Source organism: Pongo abelii, chromosome 21 (genome assembly GCF_028885655.2).
Source record: "Pongo abelii isolate AG06213 chromosome 21, NHGRI_mPonAbe1-v2.0_pri, whole genome shotgun sequence".
Taxonomy (NCBI): domain Eukaryota; kingdom Metazoa; phylum Chordata; class Mammalia; order Primates; family Hominidae; genus Pongo; species Pongo abelii.
The window spans coordinates 499263-512572 of record NC_072006.2 but is presented as its reverse complement, the minus strand read 5'-3'; the positions used below and the strand labels follow the sequence as shown (position 1 = coordinate 512572).

Sequence of the window (13310 nt, the reverse complement as noted above, 5' to 3'; positions counted from 1 at the left end):
CCTCTCTTTTTTAAACACTATTGTTATGTGGCTCACCCGTCACTAATGCAGAGACTCACTCAGTGTGCCTCTTGGGTGGTTCAGCAGTGGGAAGTCCACCTTCAGCCTAACTACTCCTAACAATGAAGCTGTTCTCCAGAGAGCAAGAATAGCCAGCCACATGCCCCCTTCTCTGCTTTTTCAACCCCCTCCATCTGATTCAATGGCGGTGTTCCTGGCTGCAGGCTTCAGTATGCTCTAAGCCAAGCGCAGCTCAGCTGCCGGTCTGAGAACAACCAGGACCAGCAAGCCACAGAGGGACACGCTGGTGCAGAATGCCTGGCCAAGAGGCATGAGTTTTACTTACAGCCTCCCATTCTAATTTAATGCAGCTCAACGGCTGAGAATGGATAATCTCACTGCAGTATTCTGTAATAGGCTTGGATTAAAACCAGGGACAATGGGCATAGGTTTAAGCAGCAGCAACTGGTCACCACTGGACTGTCTTCTTCTCCTCTTCCCTATATCCCACATTCTCCTAAACATGATGTACGTGTAGCAACAGTCTTTTAAAGTCAGATGGTCAGACTAATTATTTTTACAATTTAAGTGTAAGTGATGTACATGAATGGACTTTGTGAATCGGAAAACTTACGTAACAGCAGAGAATAAGTATGTTATATGGAACAACCTGAGTTGAAGGTACAATTTTTTTTCCAGCTCTTTTATTCCTTTAACTGCTTAACAAAAGAAAGAGTCTCCAAAGTTTAAAAAACCTTTGAAAAATATACAGCTTGATATTATTTACATAATATATGAATCCTGGTTCCAATATCAAACAAACATTGCTATGTCAGAAACACAGTGGAAGGAAGAAATGTAACTCACTGCCTTTTAGATGCAAAGACTAATAGACACGTTTTCCTATCTCGACTATCTCTGTTACCTGTTATCCTCAAACATAAATTATTAGGCACCTGAGAGGTTGGAAGACTACCGAAAATGAACTTCATACCTTCTGTTTGATTATTATCTTAAAAACTTACCGCATTTTAAATCTCTTTTATAACTTTACTTCATCTACAACTAACTTCACTTTCATTATCCCAAATGATCAGGTATTAACTACATGAACTGTTAATGTATACACAGACCTAAAAATCAAACAAAAATGTATCGCCCAGTTGTGTAGGATATATATTTGAACCCCACGACATCTCCTAGTGCTTTGTGAACAATCCAAATTTCATTAAGAGAGAGGTGTCAACTCTGCCCATGCTCTGGACTATGTTTTTAAAAAACATACAAAAAAGACTGACAATAATTGATCTCATAAATTAATCAAGAAACCTAAGATTAAAAATTCTAAATTACAGTTTTATTTGTATTTAAAAATACATTGGAAATTCTGCATATTCCCATGATCAACCTTATTTTCAATGCACATTACTTAAATTTTGATGACATGGTTGGTTCTGACAAGTCCTTTTTCAAGCTGAACACCAAAATAGGGAAACTCCTGTAGATTTCCACGGGCCCTGTTCCCATTGATGTATACTGCTTCCTTACTAATGGTGAGGGATGACTTTCATCAGTCTTTTATCACCTGAACAGTCTTCCGGCCATAATGATAGTAACTGTAAGCTGATGCAGCTGTGGTGAAAGCTGTAAAACACCTTTTATGGAAGAAAAGAAATAAAATTTAGTTGTCAAGTCTAAAAAATAGTAGCAACGGGAATCATAATGAATACATGCAATGAATTTAAAATGTAAAAATGAATTTAAAAAGTAAAAAGGGCTCTGTGGTGTAATTTTTCTTAACTACAAGAGTCTAAATACATTGCTTTTCTTTAAGACTTCATTTTAATTAGTAATGTCAAACAAAATTATTCTAGATAATGAGCCCTACAAATTAATACTACTAGCAACTGTCATTTTTTACTCAGGCATCCTCTAGGTGTCTTACATTCTCATTTTATTCTTACAACAAACTCATCCTCCAGAAGGGGGAAATGGAAGACCCAGATAACTTGCTCAGGGCTTATCACAGAACTATGTTTGAGCCTGACTTGGTTTGAACTCTAAAGCCCACATGCTCTTTCTACTGCTCCATGCTGCTCAGGGTACCAGACTCTACTTCCTGTAGCTTTTGAGAATTCTAAAGATATCTGAGTCATTTTAAATAAATTTCAGCTTTCTTTACCAAATTACCCTTAACCGGATTCTCCTTGAAATGACATCACCTGACACCCGTGGCATGCTGAATGCCCACAGCTAGATTACTTTTTAGTGCACCCACGCACTTCTGCTTTTATTAGGTGAGGCAGAATCAAGATTCCCTTTTGTTGAATCTTGAACCTGTTCATGCCACTTTGATATTCTAAATTCATACATAAACTAATGAAATATATGTGTTAGAAAAATTGCTATTTCTAGCTGGACTCAGTGGCTCATGACTATAATCCTACCACTTTGGGAGGCAGAGGCAGGAGGATTGCTTGAGGCCAAGAGTTTGAGACCAGCCTGGGCAACATAGTGAGACCCTGTTTCTACAAAAAATAATAATACAAAAAATTAGTGGCTGGGCACAGTGGCTCACACCTGTAATCCCAGCACTCTGAGAGGCCGAGGCGGGTGCATCAATTGAGGCCAGGAGTTCCAGACCAGCCTGACAAACATGGTGAAATCCCGCCTCTACTAAAAATACAAAAATTGGCCAGGTATGGTGGTGGGCGCCTGTAATCCCAGCTACTCAGGAGGCTGAGGCAGGAGAATCGCTTGAACCCGGGAGGTAGAGGTTGCAGTGAGCTGAGATCAGGCCATTGCACTCCAGCCTGGGCAACAGAGCGAGACTCTGTCTCAAAAAATAAATTAATTAATTAATTTAAAAAAATAGCCAGGTGTGGTGGCACCCCCCTGTAATCCCAGCTACTCAGGAGGCTGAAGCTGAAGGATCGCTTGAGGCCAGGAATTCAAGGTTACAGTGAGCTATGATCATGCCACAGCACTACAGGCTGGGTGACAGAGCAAGACCCTGTCTCCAAAAAAAAAATTTTTTTTAATTGCTATTTCTGAAAACTACATTGGATGCTTTAGAAAGACTCAATAAAAGTGACTTGATTAAAAAAAAAATACTGTCTCTCTCTTCATGGGTTCCTAGGGGAAAAAAATACTGTCAAAATAAATAGGCAAGATGATTGTGAAAAGACTAGGGAAAATATCTAAACAGTTCTTAGACTGCTTTGCAAATGTTTTAAGTTCTTGCATCACCTTAAAGAAGTAAAAAATGAAAATCAGAGAGGTTGTATTATGGATGTAGTTTATCCGAGAAAGAAAAAACTCCCATTGATGGACCTACATCCAAAAAGCCTTCATCCTATATCAGAAGGTATAAGATGAATGGGATAAATATACACTTAAATATTTTAAATTAAAATAAAAAGTTTAGAGTAGTTGTCATTTTTTAAAAGACTGCCTGGCTTAACTGACAGTGATTAGCCACCACTTTCTGGTCCAGACTGTACCAAGCAAGATAATTTTAATTCTAGTTAAAATTGTGCCAAAATATAATACTCCAATGTCAGCGTGACATATTTTGAACTCTGAAAGCGCGAATTTGACATACTTTTAAGATGATAAATAAGCAACTAGTACAATAAAATTCAAACTCCTTTCTCCAGTTTTCCCTCCTACAACAACCTTTTCAACAGGCTGGACTCAGCTTCCCTACCCTCTCTCCTACACTCTATCTCTTGGCTTAGGCCCTGTCTTTCACCTAGTGGTCTCCTCTCAGTCTCTTCCTACACACAGTCCACCTACACTTCATGCAACAAATGCCACTTCCTCCCTGAAACTGTCCCTCTTCTTCCTACGAAGTTATCTCTTCCTCCAAAACCCTAACGCATTATCAGTACCTTTTATCCCTTTTAATTTGTATGAAAGCTAACTTCTCCATCTCATACTTGGCAGGAAGCGTCTTAACAATGGTACCAATCACCAAATATAGCCACACCTTTACCCAGTCAGTGCTCAACAAATGCTGCAAGAACAAGGTCATTCTAGGGCTATCACCATAAGTCATTCTGTTGACATTCTAAGAGAGTGATTCTAAATTTAGCTTACCATAGTATCTGAAGATAAATGCTGTCAGCATAGTTGAAAACTGGAGCTGCCAAAGAAGCTGCCACCAAGATTAACTGGACTGCTGTATTCACCTAAATAAAAAAAGAAAAAGTTCTAAGTCAATAGTGCCAACTGGATCCTATTTCAAGCTTTCGAGACAAAAGCACAGCCCATCTCACTATAACATGACATACCCTCAGCATGCTTGCTGTTCATCTACACTATCCCTGCCCAATAAGCTTGCATTCACAGGTGAGCACACACAAAAGGGTCAACTTCACTAACTGACCCGTCTGTCTGCACAGCTGCCCTTAAGAGTGAGAGTAATGACAACTGTCAGAAAATACCACTACCTTGAATTCTCACAGCAACTCAAAAATGTTACAAAATTATCTGCCTTTTTTCCAACTGCCCATTAAAATAGAATATGAAAATAACTAAGCTACCTCTTTATGGGTAAAAGGGTAATGAGTTAGGTGACTTGCCTGCAGTCACAGCAGACAAGAGAACCAAAGCTGGAACCTAGATTTCCTGGGGCCTTATCCGATGCTCCTTTCTTGCCTACCTGTCAAACCTTGTGAGGTTAGAAAATTAAAAGGCACTCATCTCAGGACAGATGCAGTGGTTCATGCCTGCAATCCCAACACTTTGGGAGGCTGAGGCAGAAGGACTACTTGAGCCCAGGAGTTTGAAACCGCTAGTTAAAAACCAGCCAAGCATGGTGGTGTGCACCTGTACTCTCAGCTACTTGGGGGGCTGAGGTGGTAGGATATTTTGAGCCTGGGAAGTCAAGGCTGCAGTGAGCTATGATTGCGCCACTGCACTCAAGTCTGGGCAGACAGCGCAAGACCCCGTTTCAAAGAAAAAGCAGTCATCTCCATAAAAGAACCTCTCTCAAGGAGGAAATGAGTAGGCTTCCCTACACTAAAAGACAGCACTGGGGAGAAAAGAAAACAGAACAAGAAATACACTGGAGACTCCCTCTATCATCATGAGAAGCATTCCATGGAAGAGTCTGTAAAGTATGAAAAAGCGAGTGAAGCAGACGAGCGCCTCTGTTCTATCACCCGTTCTGCAGCCAAATGAGAAGGATTCTACTTCATTTAAAAAATAAATAATAGCCAGGCGCAGTGGCTCACGCCTGTAATCCCAGCACTTTGGGAGGCCGAGATGGGTGGATCACCTGAGGTCAGGAGTTTGAGACCAGTCTGACCAACATGGCGAAACCCCGTCTCTACTAAAAAATACAAAAAAAATTAGCTGGGCGTGGTGGCGCATGCCTGTAATCTCAGCTACTTGGGAGACTGAGGCAGGAGAATCGCTTGAACCCGGGAGGAGGAGGTTGCAGTGAGCCAAGATCGCGTCATTGCACTCCAGCCTGGGCAACAAGAGCAAAAATTCATCTATAAAAAATAATAAAATAAAATAAAATAAAATAAAATACAAAATATAAAATAAAATATAAATTTTATCCTAAGGACTTCCTGTAAGGGTTTAAGGTACTTGTCCCTGTACTTCTTTAAGCCACTTTCCATGTAATACTACAAATTGCCATACAACATAAATACAAGTCACTTGAAGCCAAACAAACAAACAAACAAAAAACAAACAAAAAAACCCAAACCCTATGCATGTAGGTAAAAGTCCACCCCAGGGAGTTCTGTATAGAAGCAACCACCCTTCTCTCCCAAAAATGATGGGCATTCTTAACCTGTTAAATCCTTGACATTAAAGATGGGACAAAAGAATGAACTGAGAAAACTTATCAAAGCTACTAGAAAAACAAATATGGCTTGAGAGGTAGACTGGCATATACTTATTGCCCTGAATGCTCAGGAAAACAGAATGGACAACTAAGAGTAGCAGTTGTTTATTAGTGAACAAAACTTTTTCCTATTTTCCTATCCCTTTCCACTTAACTATCAATCCTGAAAATGAACGGCCTTTTGGTATTTTCACCACAGGGAAGGAGGGAGTGAAACCACAAGGGACTCTTCATAATGTGTGAAACTGAATTAAGAAGCAGTTACAGCCAAGCTTGGTGGCTCACTCCTGTAATCCCAATAATTTGAGAGCCCAAGGCAGGAGGATTGCTTGAAGCCAGGAGTTCCATACCAGCCTGGGCAACAAAGTAAGACCTTGTCTCAAAAAAAAAAAAAAAAAAAAAAAAAGGAACAATTACATTTCAATTCCCTTTCCCTAAACAGTGGCCCAATTACCTCATTCAAAGCTTAAACTCTCAGACCACCAACTCAAGGCAAAACATGTATAAGGATGATCCAAAAAACATGGAGGACGAACTAGGTTAAAATTGCCTGCCCAGCGCCACTCTCTAGCCTCTATACTCAATGCATTTAAATTTGTCTCATTTTCAGCTGTTCTTGACTGAGGTTTATATATATGTAAATTTTATATATAATAAAAATTTACAAAGGAATAACTTCAAAGAACATTGCATTCTCTTACCTTGCTGATGAATGTTGGTTTTAACCTAGCAGTGGCATAGCAAGGATTGAAATACTTGGCAAGTGTTCGCTGGCAGAGGACCAAAAAAGATAAAGTAATTAACTTATTGTTTAAAATAGACATTTTTATTTAAAATAGACATTTTGTTATTATACTTAGGTAACAACATAATTTTATAAATCATACATTCAATATATACTGAAAATTGATTTTTAAAAATTTATAGATTTTTCAATTGCTGTAAAATTCGAAACAATACCTATCATAAAGTTTGCTTTATAAAATTTTACTAAACTCAAAATTCCCTTATTCACTATTTTCTTTTTTAAATTAAAAAATAAAATGAACAAAATACTGCTCTATTTTCAGTAGATTGGGAGCCAAAAGAGGTTAATATGCCATGCGTATATGTTCAAATATTTATAGAGCCTGTGAATAAATATGCAAACAAACTATCCCATGTTCATACAACTGTGATTTTTAAAACCAATTCTAGACTATCTATGGCGGAGGTTAAATTAGACAATATGGCTTGGACCTATATAAAACACCTTTAAAGAATTTGCTTCTAGGGATACGGGCTGGCTGGTCTGGGTTTCACATGCCATCAATTGAAAAGAGGTTGACTTAAAAAAATTTCTTTTTCTTTTTCCTTAAATCATATATAATGCTAAAAGAATACTTTTTGGAAACAAACTCACTGGTGTTGGAAGAGTTCGGTATCTGACATAAAAAACAGCAGCAATCAACATTACATCTCTCGAAATGATCATGTAAGTAAGTGGAACTGAAAATCAAACATAAAATAATTTTAACTGGGATTCTGAAGAGTACTAATATGCATTATGAATACAATAACATGTCATTCAGCCTTACCACAAACTGCTGTTTTCACAAATAGAAATTTTATAATGAACACCTATCGATGGTTTAGGGTCCCCTATAGCAAACTACTAATTTTTATATTCTTCTTTAACCCGCCCTCAAAACATAGTGAAGTACAGACTACGGCTCTGAAGTCTGTATCTGCCTTTCAGTATGCTGATCTTCTCATCTGTTTGTGGTTTTTTTTGCATGTTTTTAAGCTATTAGTCCGCAGTTATCAGCATCAGCTCTACTCAGCGCTATCTCCTCCTTTGCTACTTCTAAGCTCTGTACATTTGAAAAAAGATCACCATACTCAGAATTACACAGAAAGAGATTATAAAGAGGTGGAGAAGGATGTGGGAGGCCTCAAACTCTTCTGAAATCTCAGGAGCTTTGATTGCTTGTTCTGCATTTTAGACTATTCTCTGAAGAGTAAAATTTGCTGTTAATGTGCAACTAGTAGAGAAACAGAAATTTTTTTTTTTGAGACAGAGCCTTGCTTTGTTGCCCAGGCTGGAGTGCAGTGGCACGGTAACGGCTCACTGCAGCCTTGACCTCCTGGGCTCAATGCAATCCCCCCACCTCACCCTCCTAAGTAGCTGGGAACACAGATGCATGCCACCATGCCTAATTTTTGTATTTTTGTAGAGAAGGGATTTCACCACGTTGTCCTGGCTGGTCTAAAACTCCTGAGCTCAAGCGATCTGCCTGCCTCAGCCTCCCAAAATGCTGGGATTACATGCATGAGCCACTGTGGCCAGCGTGAAATATTTTATACTTATCCAGCCAGTTCCTTCCCAGGGATTGCTGTTTTTCTCCCTGCCCATTCAATGAATGCAACTTGTCAATAGTTTTGTCATCATTCCTCAGATTTTACACCATGGTCCCAGAGCCATAGCCAATAGAAGGATATTTTAAAATAAATACCCAAGGAACCCCTATTTCCTTACTGAATGGGAATGAGATGGCAGAGAACTTGCTTTACTTTATATTCTTCTGCACCACAGGAAGTTTTTAACTGTGAACGTATCTTTTATAAGAAAAAAAAATTATTATTTAATTTAATAATTAAATAGTGGGGAAAAAAAAAACCTGAGTTCAAACACTCGGTTCAAACACTATTCAAACTATTTCAAACAAATAAAGATAAAAATAAAAAGGATCATGAACATCCCTTCCAAAATACTTTCAAACAAATCTTTTATGAATTATTGGAGGCTATACTTATGGTCCTCTCCAGTTTTGACATTCAATTGGCTCTGCAATTTGAAGAAAATCTCTAATTACAGATTTAAAATTTAAATCTCTGCTGGTTATAGCTATGATGTACATGTTGATCCTTGGCCTAGTCCTTGATGGATAATACTATTCCAAAGAAAAAATGCTTATCCACTCAAGTCACGGCATTTGGAGCAAACAAGATATGGCTATATGAGCCAAGCATGAAAACAGTAAGTCATAATTTTTAGGGACATTTTTGTACCGGTAAAACAAACTTTTTCTGTAGCAATCATTAGCTGGCAAAATCTAACAACAATCACACTTTTAAAATGCAGCAAACCTGCGCGGTGGCTCATGCCTGTAATCCCAGCAACTTGGGAGGCCAAGGCAGGCAGATCACCTGATGTGAGGAGTTCGAGACCAGCCTGACCAACATGGAGAAACCCCATCTCTACTAAAAATACAAAATTAGCCAGGTGTGGTGGCATGCCTGTAATCCCAGCTACTCGGGAGGCTGAGGCAAGAGAATCGCTTGAACCCAGGAGGTGGAGGCTGCAGCAAGCCAAGATCGTGCCATTGCACTCCAGCATGGGCAACAAGAGCTAAACTCTGTCTTTAAAAAAAAAAAGGCAGGAAATCCATGCAAATTAAAATCTATGTATAGTATGCATGGAAGAACATGCAAGACTCCATTTAACCAGGAATGTAGGCTTATGAAATTCAGACTATGTTTGGGGCAGTGCATTAGGTTCCAACCCAACAGTGTGACCTAACAATTAGCATCTCTGGACTCAGTTTACCATCTGTAACCATCTGGTAGGGGAAAGAGCTATTTAAAAAAAAAAAAAAATCAAGGGTTCCCCAAACTGACTGCCCATCCAAAAGTCACCTTGAGAGAGCTCAGTAAAAGCCTAGATGAAAGTTCTCCTCTGGGTGACTCCTATGCACAGCAAGGCTAGAACATTTCTGCACCAGGTGGTCTCAAAGGCCTCAGCCAACTGAAGGATATGGGCTCCTACTGTGGTTAAAAAATGTTATCACATTTCCTGGCTTTCTCTCTTGGCCTCCTCTTCTCTTCTAGAGTTAAAACAGCTTTCATTTTTCCTACTAGAGTAAGAAAGTGACGGGTAGGACAGTGTAAAATGTGTCAAGGATTTCTCCAGGTTTTCCTCCCTACTTGCTAACTCTGAAACATGGGTAATATTTGCAACGATATTTCCAGTGTCTGTAAGTAAAATTTTATTAGAACACATTCATACTCATTAATTTAAATATTTTCTGTGGCTGCTTTCAGACTACAACAGCAGAGCTGAGTAGCTGTAATAAGAGATCACATAGCCCACAAAGCCAGACATCATGGACAAGTTTTATTAGCATTAAAGGGAAATAGTTCATAAAATTGTTTACATATTAAAAATGGTTAACATCAACACTATAGGTTTTTACGCTGAAAATGGTAAACTTAACAGAATATTCTAGAAATTGACTTAAACCAGAAATAAGAATTTACCATATGGTAAACCAGAAACAATATAATAATACAAAAATGTGGCAGAACAAATACACACAGACCTAAGTTCAGTGGACATAAATCTAAGTAGAAATTAACTTGGATTTGCCTTCCACTCTCTAATCAACATATAAGCCAAAGAATTTGTTTTCATCCTTCTCCCCCTCCCATAAAAAGACCAAAAAGAATATCAGAATGATTTATTATTCTAGCGAAGGAAGAAAGCAAAAAAATTTCTTGATCTCCAATCCTGCAGAAGATATTTCTTACTCTTAGAGAAACAAAGCTATTAAAATGAAGGTAGATGTGACTTTTAAAAAATGCAGCATAAAAGTAGGCACATGCAAGACTGCATATATGCATCATTCTACTTTCCAAAACTCTCCTAAAATGACAGTAAAGAAATGAAAGGATATAAAAACACAAACAGAATAAGTAGAGAAGACAGATTTCAAAGTTTTAACCAGGCTTATCAGTAATAACGTGGGAAGAGCCGAAACCTAAGTCCTTTAGAAAGGAATTCCCACAAGAAGCAACTCCACAAGAGAAACTCAGGAAGTCCATATAAAGAGCAGTTAGATCCCCACCCCAAGCCTTCCCTAACACCTTACTGCTAGGGCTGTGGCTCCCTGTGGCTAAGAGTGATTTTTTACATTTTTTAATGATTGGGGGGAAAGAAAGTCAGAAGACCAGTATTTCAAGACACATGAAAATGCTATGAAATTCAATTTCCACATAAGGCGGGGTGGCTCACACCTGTAATCCCAGCACTTTGGGAGGCTGAGGCAGGCAGATCACTTGAGGCCAAGAGTTCGAGACCAGCCTGGCCAACATGGCAAAACCCCATCTTTACTAAAAATACAAAAATTAGCTGGGTGTGGCGGTGCATGCCTGTGATCCCAGCTACTCAGGAGGCTGAAGCACGAGAATCACTTATTGAAAGTTATTGGGAGGCAGAGGTTGCAGTGAGCCAAGACTGCGCCACTGCATTCCAGCCTAGGTGACAGTATGAGACCCTGTCTAAAAAACAAACAAAAAACAAAAACAAACAAACAAACAAAAACAGGCATGGTGGCCCACGCCTGTAATCCCAGCACTTTGGGAGGCCGAGGCAGGTGGATCACCTGAGGTCAGGAGTTCGAGACCAGCCTGGTCAACACGGTAAAACCCTGTCTCTACTAAAAATACAAAAAATTAGCCAGGCATGGTGGTGGGTGGCTGTAATCTCAGCTACTCGGGAGGCTGAAGCAGGAGAATCACTGAACCCGGGAGGCGGGGGTTGCAGTGAGCCGAGATAGCGCCATTGCACACCAGCCTAGGCAACAGAGCGAAACTCCGTCTCAAAAAAAAAAAAAAAAAAAATCCAATTTCCAGTGTCTGTAAGTAAAATTTTATTGGAATACATTCACATTCACTCACCTATATATTTTCTATGGCTGCTTTCACACTACAATAGCAAAGCTGAGTGGTTGTGACAGAGATCACATTACCCACAAAGCAGGAAATAGTCACTATCTGGCCCTTTGCAGGAAAAGTTACCAACCCCCACTCCGCATGTTACTCTCTGAACCAAGGGGCACTGGAGTGGAGCAGGGATCAAGCGAAGGTCTACATACCGAACACTGAGATCCCAGCCTCCTCCCACAGCTTAGCTCCCAAAACCCTGGTGGGAAGGCATTTATACTTCCCAAGCAGCAGATGGAGAGCTAGGATCTACAGAATAGGCTTAAAGATACTAAGAATTCAGGCCCTGCACCCCAGTGCCTACGGAGCTCCCAATGAACTTTTCACGCCTCATTCAAATATAAGTTAGCAGCCAAGGATCACCATACATTTCAATAAAGTCTCCATCACAAAAGAGAGGCCGAAACAAACAAAAAATAGAATCTGAAGGAAACAGACTCAATATAGAGGTTTTTAAATAAATAAATAAATAAATACAAGCATACCTCAGAGATATTGAAGGTTCTGTTCCAGACCACCGCAACAAAGCTAATACTGAAGTAAAGTGAGTTGCACAAATTTTTCAGTTTCCCAGTGCATATGAAAGTTATGTCTACACTATAATCCATTTTGTGTATGGTAGTAGCACTGTCTAAATATATATATATATATATACACACAAACACACAAACCACATGCTAACAATCATCTGAGCCTTTAATGAGTCATAATCTTTTTGCTAGTAGAGGATCTTACCTCAATGTTGACAGCTGCTGACTGATCAGAGTGGTGGTTGCTGAAGGCCGAGGTGGCTGTGGCAATTTCTTAAAATAAGACAGCAATCAAGTTTGCCACATTAATTGACTCTGCCTTTCACAAAAGATTTCTCTGTACCATGCAATGCTATTTGATAGCATTTTACCCACAGAAGATGGAAGTTAATTCTCTCAAGCCCTGCAGCGGCCTTATCCATTAAGTCTGTGTAATATTTTAAATCCTCTGTTGTCATTTCAATAGTGTTCACAACATCTTCACCAGGAGTATATTTCATCGCTAGAAACCTCTTTAAAAAGCAACTCAGGTAATTTTTACCAAGAGATTGCAGCAATTCACTCACATCCTCAGGCTCCACTTCTAATTCTAGCTATCTTGCTATTTCTACCACATCTGCAGTGACTTCTTCCACTAGTGTTGAACCCCTCAAATCATCCATGTGGGTTGGAATCAACTTCTTCCAAAAATCCAGTTAATGGTGATATTTTTTACTTTCTCCCATCAATCACCAATATTCTTAATGGCATCTAGAATGGTAAATCCTTTCTAGAAGGTTTTCAATTTACTTTGCCCAGATCCATCAGAGGAATCACTATCTATGTCACCTATAGCCTTGGGGAATGTATTTCTTAAACAGTAAGACTTGAAAGTCAAAATGACAAGGACTGAAGAATGGATGTGTTAGTAGGTATGAAAACAACATTAATTTTTTTGTATAGCTCCATCAGAGCTCTTGGGTGACCAGGTGTGTTGTCAATGAGCAGTAACATTTTCAAAGGAATCTTTTTTTTCTGAGCAGTAGGTCTCAACTGTAGGCTTAAAATATTCAGTACATCATGTTGTAAACAGACGTGCTGTCATTCATGCTTTGCTATTCCATTTCTAGAGCACAGGCAGAGTAGATTTAGCATAATGCTTAAGGGCCCTA

The 13310-nt window shown here is 39.2% G+C and overlaps 1 protein-coding gene across 8 annotated transcripts in view; it reads right to left on the bottom strand.

Moving 5' to 3' along the window:
• Positions 1-13310, bottom strand: part of CRLS1 (cardiolipin synthase 1) — a 33480-nt gene that overhangs the window by 1353 nt on the left and 18817 nt on the right. For 5 of the 8 annotated variants that reach the window (XM_002829945.6, XM_063720668.1, XM_024238749.3 and 2 more), the window contains exons 4-7: positions 7269-7354; positions 6568-6636; positions 4102-4193; positions 1336-1655 (exon numbers count right to left, since the gene is read on the bottom strand). In XM_002829945.6, the coding sequence (XP_002829991.3) occupies positions 1571-1655; positions 4102-4193; positions 6568-6636; positions 7269-7354 (332 nt within the window). In that variant the 3' untranslated portion in view covers positions 1336-1570. Of the gene's footprint in view, positions 1-1335; positions 1656-4101; positions 4194-6567; positions 6637-7268; positions 7355-13310 lie in introns of those variants that run through there. The other 3 variants (XR_008516796.2, XR_008516798.1, XR_008516797.2) reach the window with 1 other exon arrangement.